General features: G+C 42.3%; 1 protein-coding gene across 2 annotated transcripts in view; it reads left to right on the top strand.

Annotated features, from left to right (window-relative positions):
- The window catches only part of LOC110492868 (cadherin-23), a 588267-nt gene that overhangs the window by 495057 nt on the left and 67176 nt on the right, over positions 1-26034 (top strand). For both annotated transcript variants that reach the window (XM_036946709.1, XM_021567341.2), the window contains 5 exons: positions 4016-4141; positions 4402-4605; positions 9251-9709; positions 23716-23832; positions 24121-24345. In XM_036946709.1, coding sequence (XP_036802604.1) covers positions 4016-4141; positions 4402-4605; positions 9251-9709; positions 23716-23832; positions 24121-24345 — 1131 coding nt within the window. The remainder of the gene's footprint in view (positions 1-4015; positions 4142-4401; positions 4606-9250; positions 9710-23715; positions 23833-24120; positions 24346-26034) is intronic.

Here is a 26034-nt window from a genome sequence, read left to right as displayed (position 1 = left end):
CAGCCTTTCAAAGTACTTCATAATTACAGATGTGAGTGCTACAGGGCGATAGACATTTAGGCAGGTTACTTTGGAGCTCTTGGGAACAGTGACAATGGTGGGCAGCTTGAAACATGTTGGGATTACAGACTGGAACAAGGATAGATTGATTGAATATGTCCATGAAGACTCTTACCAGGTAGCCTGCACATGCTATGATAACACGCTCTAGTATTCCAGTGGCCTTGGCCCAGTGGCCTTGTGATTGTTAACCTGTTGCATGGACTCACTCCTTGTGCAATAATAGTGGTGAACCTGACTACCCCATCTCTGTACACAGGGCTGTTACAGTGACCATATTTCCGCCACACCAGCGGTCATGAGTCATGACGGCAATCAAATTCCACGTGACCATTTAGTCATGGTAATTAGGCTTCTCCAAGGTCTGATGCTGCTGATGGTCATTAGCCTACAATGTGAAGAAATAGCCTAATAGTTTAAACATTCTTTTTTTATGCTAGTGGTTGTATTAATTTGGGATCTAACACATCCCACAACTGTCCCAGACTATATTTTGAATATTTATTTCTCACACAGAATAGAATAGGTCAACTTTTGTACTATGTGGGATAGTAGCTTTACATAGGCTAGTGCTTTTTTCTGTTAATTAGGACTACTCATCTTGTTGGCTGACAAAAGTAAATGTGGACAGTTCTTCCAATATCTTCAAAATGTGTCTCTGAATTGGATAAGGACTCACATATAGTTGCGTCCCCGATGTGTCCGGCTTCACTTGTAGCCTGTGAGAAAGACCCGATCAAGTGATGGAGAGCCATGTGAGTGAGAGGTGTTTCGAGCATGCAGCCGAGAGAAGGGAATTCAAGTTATTATATTCAGGCTAAGGGCACAACAGCCGCTGGCCACAAAAGGCATGGATTTTTTTTTATCACAACTTCAGTTATATGAATAACTCTAAATTAAGCATATAGGAAGGAGTACATGATTCTTTGTGAACCACTCAACATTTGCACAATCTCTCAAATAATTTATATATTTTGTTCAATTGTATTCTTCATACTATAAAATAATATAAAATATAATGCCAGAGAATTCTAAGCAAATCTTGTCAGCTAAATTAACTAGTGTAGGCCACAGCCATATGGCATAGCCAGATCAGGGCCTAATATAACTCAGAGTATGCTATTCTGTTCTTCTGAAATATACATTTTTTTCATTTCATGTTTCTTTACACCGTCTAAAATAAATAATGGATTTATTGTGAAAGTGTAGGCTATATTACATGGATTTATTAGATTTTTTAAAAAGTAGATGTTCCAAAGGTCTGCATCAGTGGATGGTAGGCTGCCAGGAGATGCTAAATGTGTTTATGTTAATTAACAGTCAATTACTGTGAGACCGGCAGTTATTTGCATGACAGTCACTGGCTGACTAAATTTCATGACCGCAACAGCCCTATCTATACCACACACATACAATTATCTGTAAGATCCCTCAATCGAGAAGTGAATTTCAAGCACAGATTCAACCACAAAGACCGGGACGGTTGCACTAACGTGCACTAATGTTTTTTTTTAAAAGTTTTTTTTACCTCCAATGTGATTAGCATGACTTTGTAAGTAACAAGAAAATTTCCCAGGCCATAGACATGTCTTATATGGGCGGAAAGCTTAAATTCTTGTTACTCTAACTGCACTGTACATTTTACAGTAGCTATTACAGTGAAAAAATACCGTGCTATTGTTTGAGGAGAGAGCACAACAATAAAAAAACTTTTATCACGGCAACTGGTTTGATACATTCACCTCTGAAGTTAAATAATGTACTTACATTGAGTAATCTTGATCCGATTTGTCATCCTGAGGGTCCCAGAGATAAAATGTAGCATAGTTTTGTTCAATTACAAAACTATGTGATCATAGTTCGTCTATTTATTTTCCATTGATTGTACGTTGGCTAATAGGACCGATGGTAAAGGGAGATTACCTGCTGACCGCAGAATCCTTACAAGGCTCCCAGACCTTCGTCGCCCATTTGTCCGTCTCTTCCTCCTACGAATGACGGGGATGAGGGCCTTTTTGGGCGTCTGAAGTAAATCCTTCCCGTCGGACTCGTTAACCTCTAGTGACACCCCATCCCGTGAACGAGATCATTGTCATCATCTGACACTAATTAGCATAACGCAACGGACATAAATATTACTAGAAAATATTCCTATTCATGAAAATCACAAGTGAAATATATTGAGAGACAGCTTAGCCTTTGGTTAATCACCCTGTCATCTCAGATTTTCAAAATATGCTTTACAGCCAAAGCTAGACAAGCATTTGTGTAAGTTTATTGATAGCCTAGCATAGCATTTTGTCCAGCTAGCAGCAGGTAACTTGGTCACGGAAATCAGAAAAGCAATCAAATTAAATTGTTTACCTTTGATGAGCTTCGGATGTTTTCACTCACGAGACTCCCAGTTAGAGAGCGAATGTTCCTTTTTTCCAAAAATATTATTTTTGTAGGCGAAATAGCTCCGTTTGTTCTTCACGTTTGGCTGAGAAATCGCTTCGGAAATTGCAGTCACGAAAACGTCAAAGAATATTCCAAATTAGCTCCATAATATCGACAGAAACATAGCAAACGTTGTTTAAAATCAATCCTCAAAGTGTTTTTCAAATATCTATTCGATAATATATCCATCGGGACAATTGGTTTTTCAGTAGGACCGATTGGAGTAATGGCTACCTCTGTATTTTACGCGATAATCTCTCTGGGAGCATCAGGTGACCACTTGCGCAATGTAGCCGCCTACGGGTATTCTTCACCATAAATGCGTAAAACTATGTCACAATGCTGTAGACACCTTCGGGAATACGGAGAAAGAGTAATCTGGTTGATAGCCCATTCACTGCTCAATAGGGACGCATTGGAACGCAGCGCTTTCAAAACATGAGGCACTTCCGGATTGGATTTCTCTCAGGCTTTCGCCTGCAACATCAGTTCTGTTATACTCACAGACAATATTTCTACAGTTTTGGAAACTTTAGAGTGTTTTCTATCCTAAGCTGTCAATTATATGCATATTCTAGCATCTTGTCCTGACAAAATATCCTGTTTACTACAGGAACGTTTTTTTTCCAAAAATGAAAATACTGCCTCCTGGTCACAAAAGGTCAAAGAAAAAGTATTTCTCCAGTACGGGGTGAGTAATCAATGTCCTGATATCTAGAAGCTCTTATCGGTCATAAGACACAGTGGCAGAAACATTATGTACTAAATAAGTTATAAATAATGCGAAATAACACACACAATAGTACAATTGGTTAGTGGATTGTAAAACAGCAGCCATCTCCTCCGGCGCCATTCTACAAGCTTCCTTCTATTCACTGTCATTTTCACTGAGCAGCTCTAGCCCCTGGTTCACCTGGAGAAGATTGACCCGAAGAGACACATGTAAGAAGGCGCCAATAGAAGCTCATTCCTGATGAGCTTCTATTGGCTGTCAATGTTGTTGATCCATCATCAGTTCTCTCGTAACACAGCCATTAATAAATAAAAAGATCATAGACAGAGTATTGTATGTGGAACATTGACAAAAAATGACAATTAAATAAATTTGAATCCCACTTTGTAAAATAACAAAATGTGTCCAAATTCAAGGGGTGTGAATACTTTCTGAAGGTACTGTATGTCTGTCTGGATGTCTGTCTGTCTCCCTGTCGCTCTGGCTGGCTGGCTAACTGGCTCTGTCTCTCTTACTGTTTCAATTGACAATGTTTAATTCCTCTGCTACCTCTATCCCTTGCGTGGCCCTCAATACCTCTTACGCTTTTCTTGTCTTTATATCTGCTTTCGTCTATGCTTCGATGACTCATGCTTCTCTCTCTTCCCACTCTCTTCCAATCTCGATCTTTTCCTCTTTCATTTATCAACCATTCTTGCCCTTCCCAACTCAACTTTCCTCTCCCAATCTGCCATCCTACACATCACCCTTTCTCCCCCTAACCATTCCTCCATCCTCTCTCAGGCAGTGCTGTGTCAGTGTTGAATGGACCAGTGTTGGCTGAGGACAAAGACATTGGGCCCAACGCTGTGGTCAGATACCGTCTGCTGGGAACAAGACTGGACCTCTTCACTGTGGACTCTGATACAGGTCTGACACGCACGCACACACATACACACATACTCACATAATGGTCACTTAATCACACACCAATAATATATACACACTCAAACACATTCACACACTCTCACTCACAACCCCACACACATATCATTAATCATAATTTTCAAGTCAAATCACATTTTATTTGTCACATTCTTCGTAGACAACAGGTGCAGACTAACAGTGACATGCTTACTTCATCACCAATTATCCTACTGCCTGTACCTCTCCCCTGTTCCCCCCTGCAGGTGTAGTTCGTGTGCGACAGAAGGCTCTGTTGGACCGCGAGGCGTTTGTGGAGCCGCGGGTGGAGCTGCTCCTGGTGGGGGAGGATGTGGGAGGACTCAACAGCAGCGTGCCCCTCACTGTGACAATCATGGACCAGAACGACAACCCTCCTGTCTTTAACCCCCCCAGCCTCACTGTGCACCTCCCTGAGAACAGCCCCACTGGTGAGTGTGTTGATGGGTGGGTGGATGGATGGTGGTGTGTGTGGGTTGGTTATTCAATCCTTATGGGGACCTAAAGTCCTCCAAAGTCCCAACAAAGATAGTAAAAGAAGAAAATGTCTCTCTCATGGGGACATTTCCTGCTTCCCCTTGAGGACAAAGGCTATTTTAAATTTAGGGGTTAGGATTATGGGTTTTGGTTACAGGTTAAGGTTAGGGTTATGTTGTCGTTCTGGGTTAGGTTCAGAGTTAGGGGTTAGGGAAAATATGATTTTGAATGGCAATACATTTTAGGTCCCCACAAGGATAGAAGAACACAACATGTGTATGTGTGTATGTGTGTCTGTGTGACTATGCATGCATTCATGCATGTGTATGTACGTGCATGCATGCATGTAAATAAACTCAGCAAAAAAACTGTCAACTGCGTTTTTTCCCCCAGCAAACTTAACATGCATTAAGTACTGCAGTGCATTTCATCCTCATGGACTGCACCAGATTTGCCAGTTCTTGATGTGGGATGTTACCCAACTCTTCCACCAAGACACCTGCAAGGTCCCAGGCATTTCTGGGGGGAATGGCCCTAGCTCTCACCCTCCAATTCAACAGGTCCCAGACGTGCTTAATGGGATTGAGATCGTGCTCTTCGCTGGCCATTGCAGATCACTGACATTCCTGTCTTGCAGGAAATCACACACAGAACAAGCAGTATGGCTAGTGGCATTGTCATGCTGAGGATCATGTCAGGACGAGCCTGCAGGAAGGGTACCACATGAGGGAGGAGGATGTCTTCCCTGTAACGCACAGCATTGAGATTGCCTGCAATGACAAGCTCAGTCCGATGATGCTGTGACACACCGTCCCAGACCATGACGGATCAACCACCTCCAAATCGATCCCGCTCTAGAGTACAGGCCTCGGTGTAACACTCATTCCTTCGACAACAAACGTGAATCCGACCATCACCCCTGGTGAGACAAAACAATGACTCGTCAGTGAAGAGCTCTTTTTGCCAGTCCTGTTTGGTCCAGTGACGGTGGGTTTGTACCCATAGGCGACGTTGTTGCCGGTGATGTATGGTGAGGACCTGCCTTACAACAGGCCTACAAGCCCTCTGTCCAGCCTCTCTCAGCCTATTGCGGACAGTCTGAACACTGATGGAGGGATTGTGCGTTGCTGGTGTAACTCGGAAAGTTGTTGTTGCCATCCTGTACCTGTAGGGGTGATGTTCGGATTTACTGATCCTGTACAGGTGTTGTTACACATGGTCTGCCACTGCGAGGAAGATCGGCTGTCTGTCCTGTCTCCCTGTAGCACTGTCTTAGGAATCTCACTGTACGGACATTGCAATTTATTGCCCTGGCCACATCTGCAGTCCTCATGCTTCCTTGCAGCATGCTCACATAGATGACCAGGGACCCTGGGCCTCTTTCTTTTGGTGTTTTTCAGAGTCAGTAGAAAGGCCTCTCTAGTGTCCTAAGTTTTCATAACTGTGACTTTAATTGCCTACCGTCTGTAAGCTGTTTATGTCTTAAAGACCATTCCACAGGTGGATGTACATGAATTGTTTATGGTTCATTGAACAAACATGGGAAACAGAGTTTAAACCCGGTTACAATGAAGATCTGTGAAGTTATTTGGATTTTTATGAATTATCTTTGAAAGACAGGGTCCTGAAAAAGGGCATTTTTTTGTTGTTGTTGCTGAGTTTACAAATTACACTAATCATCCCAAGTCACAGATACATAGAGATACTCTACCGTACTCTACCAGGATTTTTTTCTAAGGTACCGGGATGTTCCATGCACCGGCAGAACAGAGACGCTACCTTGGGTAAGATGAGGGTTGGTGGTGTGTGTCTTTTTGTCAATAACAGCTGGTGTACGATGTCTAATATTAAAGAAGTCTCGAGGTATTGCTCACCTGAGGTAGAGTACCTTATGATAAGCTGTAGACCACACTATCTACCAAGACAGTTCTCATCTGTATTATTAGTATCCTTCTATTTACCACCACAAAACGAAGCTGGCACTAAGACCGCTCTCAACCAATTCTATAAGGCCATAAGCAAAGAAGAAAATGCTCACCCAGAAGTGGCGCTCCTAGGGGCCGGGGATTTTAATGCAGGCAAACTTACATCAGTTTGACCAAATTTTTACCAGCATGTCACATATGCAACCAGGGAAAAAAATCCTAGACCACCTTTACTCCACACACAGAGATGCATACAAAGCTCTCTTTCGCCCTCCATTTGGCAGATCTGACCAAAATTCTATCCTCCTGATTCCTGCTTACAAGCAAAAACTGAAGCAGGAAGTAGCAGTGACTCTCTCAATACGGAAGTGGTCAGATGAAGCAGATGCTACACTACAGGACAGTTTTGCTAGCACAGACTGGAATACAGTTGGAAGTCGGAAGTTTACATACATTTAAACTCAGTTTTTCACAATTCCTGACATTTAATTTGAGTAGATATTCCCTGATTTAGGTCAGTTAGGATCACCACTTTATTTTAAGAATGTGAAATGTCAGAATAATAACTTCTGACTCACATTCCCAGTGAGTCAGAAGTTTACATATGACACAGTTACAGATGACACAATCTCAATCACACTCCACACTGCCCTTTCTCACCTGGACAAAATTAACATTTCCATGTTGTCTGTAGCTTGTGAGGTGTGGAAACACTTTGTTGCTTTTATGAATTGTGTCTTATGTTGCTCTGCGTGTGCTCACTGCTCAATGATTGTCTATATTGTAATTGTTTTTAATAACCTGCCCAGGGAATGCAGTTGAAAATTAGCCGGCTGGCTAAAACCGTCACTTTTACTGAAACGTTGATTAATGTGCACTGTCCCTATAAAAATAAAATAAACTCAAATTCATGTGAGAATGCTGTTCATTGACTACAGCTCAGCGTTCAACACCATAGTGTCCACGAAGCTTATCACTAAGCTAAGGACTCTTGGACTAAACACCTCCCTCTGCAACTGGATCCTGGACTTTCTGACGGGCCACCCCCAGGTGGTAAGAGTAGGCAACAACACATCTGCCACGCTGATTCTCAGTCCCCTCCTGTATTTCCTGTTCACCCACGACTGTGTGGCCAAACACGACGCCAACACCATCATTAAGTTTGCTGTTGACAACAGTGGTAGGCCTGATCACCGACAATGATGAGATGTCCTATAGGGAGGAGGTCAGAGAACTGGCCGTGTGGTGCCAGGACAACAACCTCTTCTTCAATGTGATCAAGACAAAGGCGCTGATCGTGGACTACAGGAAAAGGCAGGCCGAACAGGCCCCCATTAACTTCGACGGGGCTGTAGTGGAGCGGGTAGAGAGTTTCAAGTTCCTTGGTGTCCACATCACCAACAAACTCTCATGGTCCAAACATACCAAGACAGTCGTGAAGAGGGCATGACAAAACCTTTTCCCCCTCAGGAGCCTGAAAATATTTTGCATGGGTCCCCAGATCCTCAAAAGGTTCTACAGCTGCACCATCGAGAGCATCGTGACCGGTTGCATCACCGCCTGGTATGGCAAATGCTCGGCATCTGATCGTAAGGTGCTATAGAGGGTAATGCGAATGGCCCAGTACATTCCTGGGGCCAAGCGTCCTATATAGTAGGCTGTGTCAGAGGAAAGCCCATAAAATTGTCAGAGACTCCAGTCACCCAAATTATAGACTGTTTTCTCTGCTACCGCACGGCAAGCGGTACCGGAGCACCAAGTCTAGGACCAAAAGGCTCCTCAACAGCTTCTACCTTCAAGTCATAAGACTGCTGAACAATTCATAAAATCGGCACCGGTTAATTTACATTGACCCCCTCCCTTTTGTACACTGCTGCTACTCGCTGTTTGTTTGTTACCTAGTCACTTCGCCCCCACCTACATGTACAGATTACCTCAACTAGCCTGTACCCCCGTACACTGACTCTGTACCGGTGCCCCATGTAATAGCCTTGTTATGTTATTCTTATTATGTTACTTTTTATTATTACTTTTTATTTTAGTCTGCTTGGTAAATATTTTCTTCTTCTTGAACTGCACTGTTGGTTAAGAGCTTGTAAGTAAGCATTTCACGGTAAAGTCTACATTTGTTCTATTCGGCGCATGTGACAAATAAAGTTTGATTTGATACATCCACAAATACATTCATTGCTACATTGATTTTTTGACTTTTTAATGAATGATATATACCCATTGATTCTTGAGAATATAACTTAGAAATGCCTCAGGCTTAGTTCAACTGTCGTACTCCATCAGAACGCAAAATATAAGCTTGTTTTACTCCATTTTTTGTAAACAATGTAATTGTAAATAAATACTGTATAGCCTCAAATTATACTTTCTATATCATGGATGGTAAATCCTTGCATCCATAGCTCTGTCTATTTGAGAGTGGTTACATTTCTCCAGTCCCAACTGTGTATTGAAACTGTGGCGGGGTGCCGCTTTGTTATTTTTTGAGCTGCAGATTTCCCTTTTAAGCCTAGTCCTACACAAAAAAATCTATTTAAATGGAGATTCTCCACTGAACATTATTTTTAGTTCAGGACTAGGCTTAATCTATGTCTGGGAAACATGCCCTTGTGTTCAATCCTAACCTCTGTGTCCTCTATTCTTTCGTTTCTCTCTGCTCTAGGTGTGGTGGTGACCCAGCTGTCTGCCAGTGACGCTGATTCAGGCTCTAATGCCTGGCTCCTTTACCGGCTGGAGAGCGGTGCCCAGGACCGCTTCGTAGTTGACTCCCTCTCTGGTGCCGTCCTGGTGGGAAACTCCACCCTTGACCGTGAGGAGCGTGGCTCCTACCGCCTGGTTGTCGTGGCTACTGACCGGGGCACACCCTCATTGTCGGGCACGGCCACCCTGTCGGTCATCCTGGATGATGTCAACGACTCACGACCACGTTTCCTGGAACCCGTGACAACTATTAACATAAACGAGTCTACACCACCGGGTGTGGTGGTGGCAACGCTCGCCGCGAAGGACCCTGACCTACGACCCCGGCTGGAATATTACATAATCTCTGTGGAGGCGAAGGATGATGGAAATAACCCTGTTGTTGGGCTGCAAGAGTCATTCGGCATCGATTTCCACACGGGTTAGTAGTCAACAGACACAGTCGATCATGTTTAGTATTGTATCTTTACTGAGTTGCCTGTCAGATTGTGTGGATGTTTTGTAAATAGGTGTATATGTGGCGCCTGAACAATGTCGCAAACGGAGCAGCTGCACTTTCAAAATAGTATGTTTTTGCACCCCCACTTTTTTTTCCCCAGAAAAGTATCGTGATCTATTGGGTAATTTGTCATTTTCAATGATAAGTAATGTTTTGAGCTAGTCTGTATTGAAATAGATCATTCAATTTTATATAATTTTATATAATTAACAGATTCTAGTTGAGCTTACACACAAAAAAACTAAGTAATTGGAATTTGTGGCAAAGAGGTCTAAGGCACTGTATCTGAGTGCTAGTGGTGTCACTACAGACCCTGGTTCGATTGCAGGCTGTATCACAACCAGCCGTGATTGGGAGTCCCATAGGGCGGCGCACAATTGGCCCAGTGTCATCTGGGTAGGCCTTAATTGTAAATAAGAATTTGTTGTTAACTGACATGTCCTGCGCGCACAAGCTTTTTAATTGCATCTGGTCGATTTTCTTGCGAACACCTAGTGCCATTTAGAATTGGTTAGCCTAGTGCTATGCTATAACCCCCCTAAACATAGATAGGTTCCACATTAAGCAAACATTTGTTTGATAAAGACAAAGAGCATATTTTCAACAAAATCATTAAGCCTCCTCACCAAACAGATGTTGTGGCCATAATTCATCACCATACAGTGTTCAATATGGAATTGTCCATTTAGAACATTCCAAAGAACAGGCAGAATAAACTAAATCGAATGACTGTATATCGAAAAGAAGACAGATATTAGTTTGTAACCCTGAAATATTTTTTTTAACTCACAAAATTGAGCCGCGTTTCAAATGATCAGTCTTTGAGAATTACTGTTCCAGACGCGAGACGCACTGCAAACTTTTTTCATTTGGAAAAATATTCTGTTCTATTTTATTATATTTTGTACTATAAAATAGGTGTGTCTTGACTGTGATAAGGGTTTGGGCAATAAGAGCGTCTTGCTTGCTAAATTACCAAAACAAGTCTATGCCATTGTACAGCCATAGGCTTCCACAAGCAAGCAACACTGCTAAGGTTACTGACTTTTTGAAGATTGTAATTCCAGCAATTCATGCTGAAGTGAGATTTTCCCCGTAAATGAAATTTGGCACACCGGTTGAGAACTCAATACCCTAAATGGTCAGCAGATGGCGCCGTGATCCACTAATTAGATGACAGATGATAACAACAGAGAGTAGCAGCGGTGTAAAAGAGGGGGGAACAATGCAAATATTCTGGGTAGCCATTTGATTAGATGTTCAGGAGTCTTATGGTTAGAAGCTGTTTAGAAGCCTCTTGGACCTAGACTTGGCACTCCAGTACCGCTTGCCATGCGGTAGCAGAAAGAACAGTCTATGACTAGGGTGGCTGGAGTCTTTGAACATTTTTAGAGCCTTCCTCTGACATCGCCTGGTACAGAAGTCCTGGATGGCAGGAAGCTTGGCCCCAGTGATGTACTGATCTGTACACACTACCCTCTGTAGTGCCTTGCCGTCGGAGGCTGAGCAGTTGCCATACCAGGCAGTAATGCAACCAGTCAAGATGCTCTCGATGGTACAGCTTTAGAACCTTTTGAGGATCCATGCCAAATCTTTTCTCCTCCTTAGGGGGAATAGGTTTTGTTGTGCCCTCTTCACGACAGAACAGATTATATGGGATTGATTATAATTTGTTTGTAAACTATTAGAAATGTAGCTTAAAACCTCTTTGGGATAAGGGGCAGCATTTTCACTTTTGGATAAATAGCGTGCCCAATTTCAACTTCCTGCTACTCATGCCAAGAATATAAGATATGCATATTATTAGTAGATTTGGATATAAAACACTCTGACGTTTCTAAAACTGTTTCAATAATGTCTGTGAGTATAACAGAACTTATGTAGCAGGCAAAACCCCGAGGACAAACCATTCAGAATTATTTATTTTTGAGGTCACTGTCTGTTCAATGAGTTCTCATCGGGAAACAATATTTCTTAGGCACTTGTTTGCAGTTCCTACCGCTTCCACTGGATGTCACCAGTCTTCGGAATTTGGTTGAGGTTATTCCTTTGTGCAATGAAGAAGTACGGCCATCTTAGAAAAGGGTAACGCTGTTGAGAGTTGGGCAAGACTTGAAAAGTAGCGTTAGTTTCCTCTCGTCCTCTATTGAAAACAGATAGACCCGTCTTCAATTTGATCGATTAATAATGTTTAAAAATAACTCAAGTTGTATTACAAAAGTATTTTGAAATGTTTTGCAAAGTTTACAGGTAACTTTTGAGATATTTTGTAGTGACTTTGCGCAAATTGGAAGCTGTTTTTTTCTGGATCAAACGCTCCAAATAAATGGACATTTTGGATATATATGGATGGAATTAATCGAACAAAAGGACCATTTGTGATGTTTATGGGACATATTGGAGTGCCAACAAAAGAAGCTCGTCAAAGGTAAGGCATGATTTGTATTTTATTTCTGCGTTTTGTGTAGCGCCTGCAGTGTTGAAATATGCTACTCTCTTTGTTTACTGTTGTGCTATCATCAGATAGTAGCATCTTATGCTTTTGCCGAAAATACATTTATATACAGTGCCTTACAAAAGTATTCGGCTCCCTTGAACTTTGCAACCTTTTGCCACATTTCAGGCTTCAAACATAAAGATATAAAACTGTATTTTTTTGTGAAGAATCAACAACAAGTGGGACACAATCATGAAGTCGAACGACATTTATTGGATATTTCAAACTTTTTTAACAAATCAAAAACTGAAAAATTGGGCGTGCAAAATTATTCAGCCCCTTTACTTTCAGTGCAGCAAACTCTCTCCAGAAGTTCAGTGAGGATCTCTGAATGATCCAATGTTGACCTAAATGACTAATGATGATAAATACAATCCACCTGTGTGTAATCAAGTCTCTGTATAAATGCACCTGCACTGTGATAGTCTCAGAGGTCCGTTAAAAGCGCAGAGAGCATCATGAAGAACAAGGAACACACCAGGCAGGTCCGAGATACTGTTGTGAAGAAGTTTAAAGCCGGATTTGGATACAAAAAGATTTCCCAAGCTTTAAACATCCCAAGGAGCACTGTGCAAGCGATAATATTGAAATGGAAGGAGTATCAGACCACTGCAAATCTACCAAGACCTGGCCGTCCCTCTAAACTTTCAGCTCATACAAGGAGAAGACTGATCAGAGATGCAGCCAAGAGGCCCATGATCACTCTGGATGAACTGCAGAGATCTACAGCTGAGGTGGGAGACTCTGTCCATAGGACAACAATCAGTCGTAAATTGCACAAATCTGGCCTTTATGGAAGAGTGGCAAGAAGAAAGCCATTTCTTAAAGATATCCATAAAAAGTGTTGTTTAAAGTTTGCCACAAGCCACCTGGGAGACACACCAAACATGTGGAAGAAGGTGCTCTGGTCAGATGAAACCAAAATTTAACTTTTTGGCAACAATGCAAAACGTTATGTTTGGCGTAAAAGCAACACAGCTGAACACACCATCCCCACTGTCAAACATGGTGGTGGCAGCATCATGGTTTGGGCCTGCTTTTCTTCAGCAGGGACAGGGAAGATGGTTAAAATTGATGGGAAGATGGATGGAGCCAAATACAGGACCATTCTGGAAGAAAACCTGATGGAGTCTGCAAAAGACCTGAGACTGGGACGGAGATTTGTCTTCCAACAAGACAATGATCCAAAACATAAAGCAAAATCTACAATGGAATGGTTCAAAAATAAACATATCCAGGTGTTAGAATGGCCAAGTCAAAGTCCAGACCTGAATCCAATCGAGATTGAACTGAAAAGAACTGAAAACTGCTGTTCACAAATGCTCTCCATCCAACCTCACTGAGCTCGAGCTGTTTTGCAAGGAGGAATGGGAAAAAATGTCAGTCTCTTGATGTGCAAAACTGATAGAGACATACCCCAAGTGACTTACAGCTGTAATCGCAGCAAAAGGTGGCGCTACAAAGTATTAACTTAAGGGGGCTGAATAATTTTGCACGCCCAATTTTTCAGTTTTTGATTTGTTAAAAAAGTTTGAAATATCCAATAAATGTCGTTCCACTTCATGATTGTGTCCCACTTGTTGTTGATTCTTCACAAAAAAATACAGTTTTATATCTTTATGTTTGAAGCCTGAAATGTGGCAAAAGGTCGCAAAGTTCAAGGGGGCGAATACTTTCGCAAGGCACTGTATTTATTTGAATTTGCCGCTCAGCATTTTCCCTGGCTTGTGGCCAAGTGAGATGCGACTGTCCCCCTATCCTAGAGAGTTTAATTAAATTCATCAATATTATTGTGTTTCTCTTCCAAGAAAAACTAGAATGCATTTTACAGTAGCCTATGTAGGCCTCAGGGTTTCCATTCGGAAAATATGGCATTGTATAACGTGACCGGTCTGGATTAGGCCTAGACTACTAAGCGACTGCGAGTGAAGAGCAAACTAATCCTAACATTTCCACACCGTAATTGTAGGCTAACCAATACCCAAACGGAGATTCAGTGAAAATAAAATGTGATTAATCAATCAAGACCTGTCCCCATGCTTGTCTAAAGCAGCACAAAATGGTCCTTAATAAGTTGACCAAATGCCGGTAGACTATTTCTTCAAATCCTATTATAACAATTGGATGACTTTGGGTGTTTCAGTAAGCAACAATTTGTTGCATTCAATTGCATTAGCCTACTTTATTCCAATATTTCTGTCATTCAATTATATTTATTCCCATAATAATTCGTTATGGATCCATCGCGATGTGGTTAGAAAACAGTGCATTTGATGGGCTATGCAAAAGAGATGGGAGAAGTGACATGCCTCACAAACATCCATTAATACATTTAAAGTCCTTAAACTCAGCAAGAGTCTATTGTCCTGCTGATAGCCCATCAAGGGTGGATGGCTTCTTTTGTTTTCCAATTTATTGGAAAGGCTGCTAAACCATTTACACTTGGCCCACAAAATTGTTGCATACTTACAGTACAGTGCACTTTCACTCCATTCTCTGCCCGACTCTCTACCAATGCCACCAGATTGTTCTGTAATAGGGGGCCTGTGATCTGTGGTCTGTGATATTGAGTTAGAAATGTAAATCTTTAGAGTACATTGAAAGTTTGCTCTTTTTTGCCTATTAGGCTACACTTTACAATAGAGCTCAACACAGACTGGCCGCAGCATCTTTCAGCAGTCTAAACTGTGGCAGAAATTGTTGGAGTTTTCAGTCCAAGCCGAGCTATTAGACTATCCTTTTGTAAATTTATGGAGGTGTGAATGTTTCATTCAGTATCTGTCCTATTGCGCTAGAGTCCTGCATCAGGCAAAAAAAAATCAGCTGGAGGGTGGTCCCGGGGTTGAGAGAGAACTTGGGTAAATACAATGGCGCAATTACGCTTGACATGTGGACTGACAATTTTGGAAAAATAGGATTCTTGTGCCTGACAGCACATTACATAATGAAGAGTGGCTGTTATCCACCACTGAGTGGGACAGTGCAGCACAAAACTGCAAATAAAATAAGGCCAGCTATTATGAAAGAATACTTGTGGATCTTGTTGATTTCCTCTATCACTTCAAGAGGCCTACTGTCCACCTGGTAATTGTGTGGTTCCAAAGGATAAAGCGTCACCTTCAGATGGATGTGTGGTTTCAGAGAGAAGCCAGCTGCGAGCCTGCGACCAGGCATGGTGGAAGACATTGTTTTCCTGCACAGCAATTTGAAGAAATCCAGTGATGAATGGACTGATTTTGAAGTTATTGTTTTAGTATATTTATTTGTTCTCTAATATTAGAAGGCTACTTAAAACCTCTTAAGGATACGCCCCTTTAAAAAAATATATCTTCCTGAAATGACATACTAAAATCTAACTGCCTGTAGCTCAGGCCCTGAAGCAAGGATATGCATATTCTTGGTACCATTTGATGAGAAACACTTTGAAGTTTGTGGAAATGTGAAAAGAATGTAGGAGAATATAAAACAATTGATCTGGTACAAGATAACACAAAAAAACAACCAACCGTTCTTTTGTATTCTTATTTGTACCATAATCTTTGAAATGCAAGAGAAAGGCCATAATGTATTATTCCCGCCCCTCGTGCAATACACATTCTGGCCACTAGACGACAGCAGTGTATGTGCAAAGTTTTAGACTGATCCAAAGAACCATTACATTCTGTTAAAAATGTATCAAGACTGCCCAAATATGTCTAATTTGTTAATTAATAACACTTTATGTTCAGAATTGTGCACTCTCCTCAAACAATAGAATGGTATTATTTCTCTGTAATAGCTACTGTAAATTGGACAGTTCAGTTAGATCAAATCAAATCAAATCAAATCAAATTTTATTTGTCACATACACATGGTTAGCAGATGTTAATGCGAGTGTAGCGAAATGCTTGTGCTTCTAGTTCCGACAATGCAGTAATAACAAGTAATCTAACTAACAATTCCAAAACTACTGTCTTGTACACAGTGTAAGGGGATAAAGAATATGTACATAAGGATATATGAATGAGTGATGGTACAGAGCAGCATAGGCAAGATACAGTAGATGGTATCGGGTACAGTATGTACAAATGAGATGAGTATGTAAACAAAGTGGCATAGTATAGTATAAAGTGGCTAGTGATACATGTATTACATAAGGATACCGTCGATGATATAGAGTACAGTATATACGTATGCATATGAGATGAATAATGTAGGGTAAGTAACATTTATATAAGGTAGCATTGTTTAAAGTGGCTAGTGATATATTTACATCATTTCCCATCAATTCCCATTATTAAAGTGGCTGGAGTTGAGTCAGTGTCAGTGTGTTGGCAGCAGCCACTCAGTGTTAGTGGTGGCTGTTTAACAGTCTGATGGCCTTGAGATAGAAGCTGTTTTTCAGTCTCTCGGTCCCAGCTTTGATGCACCTGTACTGACCTCGCCTTCTGGATGATAGCGGGGTGAACAGGCAGTGGCTCGGGTGGTTGATGTCCTTGATGATCTTTATGGCCTTCCTGTGACATCGGGTGGTGTAGGTGTCCTGGAGGGCAGGTAGTTTGCCCCCGGTGATGCGTTGTGCAGACCTCACTACCCTCTGGAGAGCCTTACGGTTGAGGGCGGTGCAGTTGCCATACCAGGCGGTGATACAGCCCGCCAGGATGCTCTCGATTGTGCATCTGTAGAAGTTTGTGAGTGCTTTTGGTGACAAGCCGAATTTCTTCAGCCTCCTGAGGTTGAAGAGGCGCTGCTGCGCCTTCTTCACGATGCTGTCTGTGTGAGTGGACCAATTCAGTTTGTCTGTGATGTGTATGCCGAGGAACTTAAAACTTGCTACCCTCTCCACTACTGTTCCATCGATGTGGATAGGGGGGTGTTCCCTCTGCTGTTTCCTGAAGTCCACAATCATCTCCTTAGTTTTGTTGACGTTGAGTGTGAGGTTGTTTTCCTGACACCACACTCCGAGGGCCCTCACCTCCTCCCTGTAGGCCGTCTCATCGTTGTTGGTAATCAAGCCTACCACTGTTGTGTCGTCCGCAAACTTGATGATTGAGTTGGAGGCGTGCGTGGCCACGCAGTCGTGGGTGAACAGGGAGTACAGGAGAGGGCTCAGAACGCAACCTTGTGGGGCCCCAGTGTTGAGGATCAGCGGGGAGGAGATGTTGTTGCCTACCCTCACCACCTGGGGGCGGCCCGTCAGGAAGTCCAGTACCCAGTTGCACAGGGCGGGGTCGAGACCCAGGGTCTCGAGCTTGATGACGAGCTTGGAGGGTACTATGGTGTTGAATGCCGAGCTGTAGTCGATGAACAGCATTCTCACATAGGTATTCCTCTTGTCCAGATGGGTTAGGGCAGTGTGCAGTGTGGTTGAGATTGCATCGTCTGTGGACCTATTTGGGCGGTAAGCAAATTGGAGTGGGTCTAGGGTGTCAGGTAGGGTGGAGGTGATATGGTCCTTGACTAGTCTCTCAAAGCACTTCATGATGACGGATGTGAGTGCTACGGGGCGGTAGTCATTTAGCTCAGTTACCTTAGCTTTCTTGGGAACAGGAACAATGGTGGCCCTCTTGAAGCATGTGGGAACAGCAGACTGGTATAGGGATTGATTGAATATGTCCGTAAACACACCGGCCAGCTGGTCTGCGCATGCTCTGAGGGCGCGGCTGGGGATGCCATCTGGGCCTGCAGCCTTGCGAGGGTTAACACGTTTAAATGTCTTACTCACCTCGGCTGCAGTGAAGGAGAGACCGCATGTTTTCGTTGCAGGCCGTGTCAGTGGCACTGTATTGTCCTCAAAGCGGGCAAAAAAGTTATTTAGTCTGCCTGGGAGCAAGACATCCTGGTCCGTGACTGGGCTGGGTTTCTTCCTGTAGTCCGTGATTGACTGTAGACCCTGCCACATGCCTCTTGTGTCTGAGCCGTTGAATTGAGATTCTACTTTGTCTCTGTACTGGCGCTTAGCTTGTTTGATAGCCTTGCGGAGGGAATAGCTGCACTGTTTGTATTCGGTCATGTTACCAGACACCTTGCCCTGATTAAAAGCAGTGGTTCGCGCTTTCAGTTTCACACGAATGCTGCCATCAATCCACGGTTTCTGGTTAGGGAATGTTTTAATCGTTGCTATGGGAACGACATCTTCAACGCACGTTCTAATGAACTCGCACACCGAATCAGCGTATTCGTCAATGTTGTTATCTGACGCAATACGAAACATCTCCCAGTCCACGTGATGGAAGCAGTCTTGGAGTGTGGAGTCAGCTTGGTCGGACCAGCGTTGGACAGACCTCAGCGTGGGAGCCTCTTGTTTTAGTTTCTGTCTGTAGGCAGGGATCAACAAAATGGAGTCGTGGTCAGCTTTTCCGAAAGGGGGGCGGGGCAGGGCCTTATATGTGTCGCGGAAGTTAGAGTAACAATGGTCCAAGGTCTTTCCTCCCCTGGTTGCGCAATCGATATGCTGATAAAATTTGGGGAGTCTTGTTTTCAGATTAGCCTTGTTAAAATCCCCAGCTACAATGAATGCAGCCTCCGGATAAATTGTTTCCAGTTTGCAGAGAGTTAAATAAAGTTCGTTCAGAGCCATCGATGTGTCTGCTTGGGGGGGGATATATACGGCTGTGATTATAATCGAAGAGAATTCTCTTGGTAGATAATGCGGTCTACATTTGATTGTGAGGAATTCTAAATCAGGTGAACAGAAGGATTTGAGTTCCTGTATGTTTCTTTCATCGCACCATGTCACGTTAGTCATAAGGCATACGCCCCCGCCCCTCTTTTTACCAGAAAGATGTTTTTTCCTGTCTGCGCGATGCGTGGAGAAACCTGTTGGCTGCACCGCTTCGGATAGCGTCTCTCCAGTAAGCCACGTTTCCGTGAAGCAAAGAACGTTACAGTCTCTGATGTCCCTCTGGAATGCTACCCTTACCCTAGATTAACAAGAATTTAATCTTTCTGCCAATATCAGATATGTCTATGTCCTGGGAAATGTTCTTGTTACTTACAACCTCATGCTAATCGCATTAGCCTACGTTAGCTCGACCGTCCCATGGAAGGGACACTGATTCCGAATAAGTTTTTAAAGCAATTTGACTTGTCAATGTGCCACATTGCATTGTGAAAACATACAGTGGGGACATACACTGCCGATTTTGCAGGTTTTCCTACTTACAAAGCATGTAGAGGTCTGTAATTATTATCATAGGTACACTTCATCTGTGAGAGACGGAATCTAAAACAAAAATCCAGAAAATCACATTGTATGATTTTTTGCATTTTATTGCATGACATAAGTATTTGATCACCTACCAACCAGTAAGAATTCCGGCTCTCACAGACCTGTTCGTTTTTCTTTAAGAAGCCCTCCTGTTCTCCACTCATTACCTGTATTAACTGCACCTGTTTGAACTCGTAACCTGTATAAAAGACACCTGTCCACACACTCAAACAGACTCCAACCTCTCCACAATGGCAAAGACAAGAAAGCTGTGTAAGGACACCAGGGATAAAATTGTAGACCTGCACAAGACTGGGATGGGCTACAGGACAATAAGGCAAGCAGCTTGGTGAGAAGGCAACAACTGTTGGCGCAATTATTAGAAAATGGAAGAAGTTCAAGATGACGGACATTCACCCTCGGTCTGGGGCTCCATGCAATATCTCACCTCTTGGGGCATCAATGATCATGAGGAAGGTGAGGGATCAGCCCAGAACTACACGGCAGGACCTGGTCAATGACCTGAAGAGAGCTGGGACCACAGTCTCAAAGAAAACCATTAGTAACACACTACGCCGTAATGGATTACAATCCCCCTGCTCAAGCCAGCGCATGTCCAAGCCCGTCTGAAGTTTGCCAATGACCATCTGGATGATCGAGAGGAGGAATGGGAGAAGGTCATGTGGTCTGATGAGTCAAAAATATAGCTTTTTGGCCGTGTTTGGAGGAAGAAGAAGGATGAGTACAACCCCAAGAACACCATCCCACCATGGACATGGAAACATCATTCTTTGGGGATGCTTTTCTGCAAAGGGGACAGGACGACTGCACCGTATTGAGGGGAGGATGGATGGGGCCATGTATCGCGAGATCTTGGCCAACAACCTCCTTCCCTCAGTAAGAGCATTGAAGATGGGTCGGGGCATGAAAACGACCCAAAACACACAGCCAGGGCAACTAAGGAGTGGCTCCGTAAGAAGCATCTCAAGGTCCTGGAGTGGCCTAGCCAGTCTCCAGACCTGAACCCAATAGAAAATCTTTGGAGGGAGCTGAAAGTCCTATTGTACAGCGACAGCCCCGAAACATGAAGGATCTTGAGAAGGTCTGTATGGAGGATTGGGCCAAAATCCCCAAATCCCTGAAAATCCCTACGTATGATCTCTGTAATTGCAAACAAAGGGTTCTGTACCAAATATTAAGTTCTGCTTTTCTGATGTATCAAATACTTATGTCATGCAATAAAATTCTAATTAATTACTTAAAAATCATACAATGTGATTTTCTGGATTTTTGTTTTAGATTCCGTCTCTCACAGTTGAAGTGAACCTATGATAAAAATTACAGGCATCTACGTGCTTTGTAAGTAGGAAAACCTGCAAATCGGCAGTGTATCAAATACATGTTCTCCTGGCTAAAAATAAACCATTCCATTAATTAAGAACAGATCTGTTTTTAATTCATGGAATGGTTTATTTTTAGCCAAATGTTGAATAGACATGCAGACTAATAAATACAGGAAACAGGATCCGGGTCTGGGAAGGTGTGATGTCGTTGATGTTTGTATGTGTATGCTTTGTATTGCCTCAAAATATAAAATGACAAGCAACACACATCTGGTTATCATTATGAATAGGATTTATTTGATTTATTTTGTTTACATTCTTCATTGTAACCACAATGTCACAAATAAATGAACACACACAAGATGAGCAGATTACCTTGGTCAAAACAGTTATATTTTAAAGACTATCAGAAAGAATTTTGGTACTTATTTATTTTTATCCAAAGTCACGAATGAGTGAGTCACTTTACGCTGACAAATATAGCTTTATGCTGCGAAATTGCCTACTACATAGGCCAAGCCTGAACAAATATATTAAATTGCCTAAATACACTAGTAAAATTCACAAATAAATATAGTAGATCAGGTCTTGAAAATATGGGCAACCTTTTTCCCCTCCCTATCCTTGCTGGACTCTTTCATTCAGTTTCTTCTTCACATCAACAAATAAGGACTCAATGTTTCAGAAACTCACTTCATATAGAGGAGCTATCACTCTTTCACACTGTGGTAAATAAAGCCAGTTTGTTATTTAGAATTATTTCTTTCTGTTTTGAGAGGGAGAGAAACCAAAAGCCTACCGTGCCTAATTGTCAGTATACCTTAGCCCCACCCATCTCTTTAAGGGTCACATGGGAGGCCATGTACTTAACAACCAAAGATTTCAAGATGAATGGCTGGTTTATACTACAGGTGTGTTTGTAAATTCAATCTGGAGTGTGCTCAGAGTGGGCTCTGGTCATTCATAAACTCAGAGCGTTGTAGACGCTCTGGTGGAAGACTAGGTTTGATCTGAGCATTCTGACCTAACAACAGCAGTCAAGCACCAAAACTAACTGGCTAATGTTGACTAACTTGCTAGCTACTTCCAGACACGAAGAAGAAAACAGCTCACACTGACCATTTGACTCATCCTAGCAGAGCTGGTTTGTCTGTGTTGATGTTATCAAGTAGCATTGGTGACTGTAACTGTGCTACTGGCAACAATTTAAATACTCTTTTTTTGCCAACTTTTACTGACACCGGTCATATTCAATGGTGTTGAGAATTCGTAAATTTGTCAGTTATTTTGCGCTCTGGCACCCACAGACACGAGTGCTCTGAAATCAGAGAATTTATCCAGAGCTAATTTACCAGCTATGTCTATCGACAGTTGTCACAGTGACATCATGAACATTCTATTGAAATGGTTAATTGCGTAGTGGAGTTTTTTGTTTAGACATGTAGCTAGCTAGCTAAACAATGAGCCATAATAATGGCTCTGAGATACGAGTCATTTTACTACACAGATAATACACATAATGTTAGCTAGCGAGCCAGCCAGCTAACGTTAGCTAGATTGCTAACAGTACACTTTAACTTGAAATGAAAATTACTTTCTGACAAAATCAGAAATGTGTAATATCAGAAAATGTAGCTAGCTAGACTATCTTACCCATATTCATGAATGGACGCTTCTCCCTGTCACGGATGCCATCATTTCCCTTAGATTGAAGACGTAATCCAGAGACAGGTGTTTTATATAATAGCCTTCTGTGTGTTCTCTTTTCGACTCCCTATGCATATTTGTAATCAAACGCCAGAATTTTCTCCATCTCCTTAACTATCATATTCTAATTCCACTGGGCATTCCACAGATTTCAAAACTTGGTCCTCCATAAAGTGGAGAGCAACCCTTTTGCAGTTCCACTATGGGATATTGTTCAATAAAGCTACTTTAGAAAGGATTACCTACACATAATGACCGGCTCATGTTATACACAGAAGCATGGCAGACCAATCTGAACTCATCTCTCGGCATGTCCAGCCCACCCATTATCTCAGTCAATCATGGCTAGCGGGAAGGTTCCTGACTTTTTCCTTGGCTAAACCAACTAGGCTCGTAATTTAATAATTGTATTTGTATTTGCAGATGGCATGCACGTTTGTTATTAAGGTATAATCTGTGTCCGGGATAACCTCCCCATAATGTTTAAATTAGTGCAATGGCATGATGTCTTACATGAAAAAACAAGTTTACATGACCAAGTACATTAATGGGGTAAATCTACTCTGAGGTTGTTTTTAGGCTGTTTCAGAGGTTTAATTCTTAATCAACAATGTTCAACAAACATCTTTTGTTGAAGTTCAGTAGATCAATAAAGCTACAGTACACTAGCAGTAGTCAAGCTGCTTATACTGAAGAAACTTGTTAGTGCATGGGTCAAATTAGCTTTAGAATTTCTAATATTTCACTTAAAATGTACTTTTTTGTATAGATTTTTTTATTGACTGAATATATATTCAATTGGGATGTGTTATCTGTAATGGTTATAATAAATTAGTTGCGCACTGTTGGCACATAGGCCTAGATGAAGAAAAAGTTCTCGACTTCAGTATAATTTATTGTGGCAGAACCTAAACATTTTTTGTTTGTTCTGTTCATAAATATGGATTCCCTTGTGAAGAAACAGCGCGGATTTGCAGGATTATATGTATTTCTTGCACCCCCACTTTCAGACAGGCACCCATGGTATACAGTTTAAGTCAACTGTATGTAAACTGTGTGTGTGTGTGTGTGTCTGTGCATGCATGTGTCTGTGCATGCGTGTGTCTGTCTGTGCGTGTGTGTGTGTGTGTCTGTGTTATATGCTTGTATATGTGAACTGTGAATGTGTGCCTGTGCATGTGTGTTCCCACAGGTGCTGTGTTTGTGCGTAACCCACTCAACAGAGAGCTGGTGGCCACCTTTGAGATTCTTGTGTCGGTGCATGACAACGCCAGTGATGTCATCGACATGTCAGTCAGCGTACCTAATGGTGAGTCTTCATCTAAAATCACCCTAATTCTATTTTTTTTAAGAATTATTTGGTATTTCATCACCTTTTTGTGGCCCTATATGTCTCTCAAGATTCAACACTTTGTCAAACTAACAGAAGTAGATAGGAATTGACTTACTGCAGCTCATGATAAAACCAAGCATACTTACCTTACAAACAAACCTCAATCAGTACAATAGACTCAAAATAGGTTGAACGACAATGCTCTTAATCTCTCCTGTCTCATTACAATAATAACCCTCTCAATTACCGCTCAACCATTAACAGCGAGACTGATAGTGAACGTGCTGGATGTGAATGACAACGCCCCGCGGTTCCGACCCTTTGGAGTGGCCAACTTCTCAGAGAAGATTCTGGAAGGCGCTCAGCCAGGCACCACTCTGCTGTCCGTGTCAGCTGTGGACCCAGACAAAGGCCCTAACGGACAGGTCATCTACCAGCTGCTACACCTGCCCAGAGGGGACTACCTCAGACTGGAGGACCCATCAACTGGTATAACACACACACACACACACACACACACACACACACACACACACACACACACACACACACACACACACACACACACACACACAAATCTCAATCAAAAAGGGCACATCATAACTTTTTAAGACACACACATTTGATTTACTATGTAACCGGAACAACAGAAATTGTACCCCTTGTAAAATTGTACCCCCTTTCTCTAACACCCTACTCAACAAATTCAATGCAGTCTATCACAGTGCCATCCATACATTTTGTCACCAAAGCCCCATATACTACCCACCACTGCAACCTGTACGCTCTCGTTGGCTGGCCCTCGCTTCATACTCGTCGCCAAAACCACTGGCTCCAGGTCATCTGCAAAACCCTGCTAGGTAAAGTCTCCCCTTATCTCAGCTCGCTGGTCACCATAGCATCACCCACCTGCAGCACGCGCTCCAGCAGGTATATCTCTCTGGTCACCCCCAAAACCAATTCTTTCTTTGGCTGCCTCTCCTTCCAGTTCTCTGCTGCCAATGACTGGAACGAACTACAGAAATCTCTGAAACTGGAAACACTTATCTTCCTCACTAGCTTTAAGCACCAGCTGTCAGAGCAACTCACAGATCACTGCACCTGGACATAGCCCGTCTATAAATAGCCGACACAACTCTCTCTTCCCCTACTGTATTTATTTATTTTGCACCCCAGTATTTTTACTTTGCACACTCAAATCTACCATTCCAGTGTTTTAATTGCTATATTGTAATTACTTCGCCACCATGGCCTATTTATCTCACCTCATTTGCTCACTTGGTTTAATATACTTATTTTTCTACTGTATTATTGACTGTATGCTTGTTTTGCTCCATGTGTAACTCTGTGATGTTATATGTGTCGAACTGCTTTGCTTTATCTTAGCCAGGTCGCAGTTGTAAATGAGAACTTGTTCTCAACTTGCCTACCTGGTTAAATAAAGGTGAAATATTTAAAAAAAAAATATATATAACCACCTGGTACGGCAACTGCACCGCCCACAACCGCAGGGCTCTCCAGAGGGTGGTGCGGTCTGCACAACGCCTCAATGGGGCAAACTACATGCCCTCCAGGACACCTACAGCACCCGATGTCACAGGAAGGCCAAAAAAGATCATCAAGGACAACAATCACCTGAGTCACTGCCTGTTCACCCCGCTACCATCCAGAAGGCGGGGCCAGTACAGGTGCATGAACGCTGGGCCCGAGAGACTGAAAAACAGCTTCTATCTCAAGGCCATCAGACTGTTAAACAGCCATCACTAGCAGAAAGAGGCTGCTGTCTACATGCAGACATGAAATAATCGGCCACTTTAATAAATGGAACACTAGTCACCTAAATAATGTCACTTTAACCATTTTTACATATTTTGCATTACTCATCTCATGTGACTATACTGTATTCTATACTATATATTGCATCTTAGACTATGCTGCTCTGTCATTGCTCATCCATATATGTATATATTTTTTTATTCTTATTCCATTCCTTATTCCATTAGCTATTTGTTGTGGAATTGTTAGATATTGCTGCACTGTTGGAACTAAATGCACAAGCTTTTCGCTACACTCGCAATAACATCTGCTAACCCTGTGTATGTGACCAATAAAATGTGATTAGATTTGTTTCTTCTTCAATCCAATACGTATTATGGTACAATTCGGCTCAGTTGTAAT

Source organism: Oncorhynchus mykiss, chromosome 16, assembly GCF_013265735.2.
Source record: "Oncorhynchus mykiss isolate Arlee chromosome 16, USDA_OmykA_1.1, whole genome shotgun sequence".
NCBI classification, from domain to species: Eukaryota; Metazoa; Chordata; class Actinopteri; order Salmoniformes; family Salmonidae; genus Oncorhynchus; species Oncorhynchus mykiss.
The sequence above is the reverse complement of the archived record's forward strand: the minus strand, read 5'-3'. Positions and strand labels throughout refer to the sequence as shown.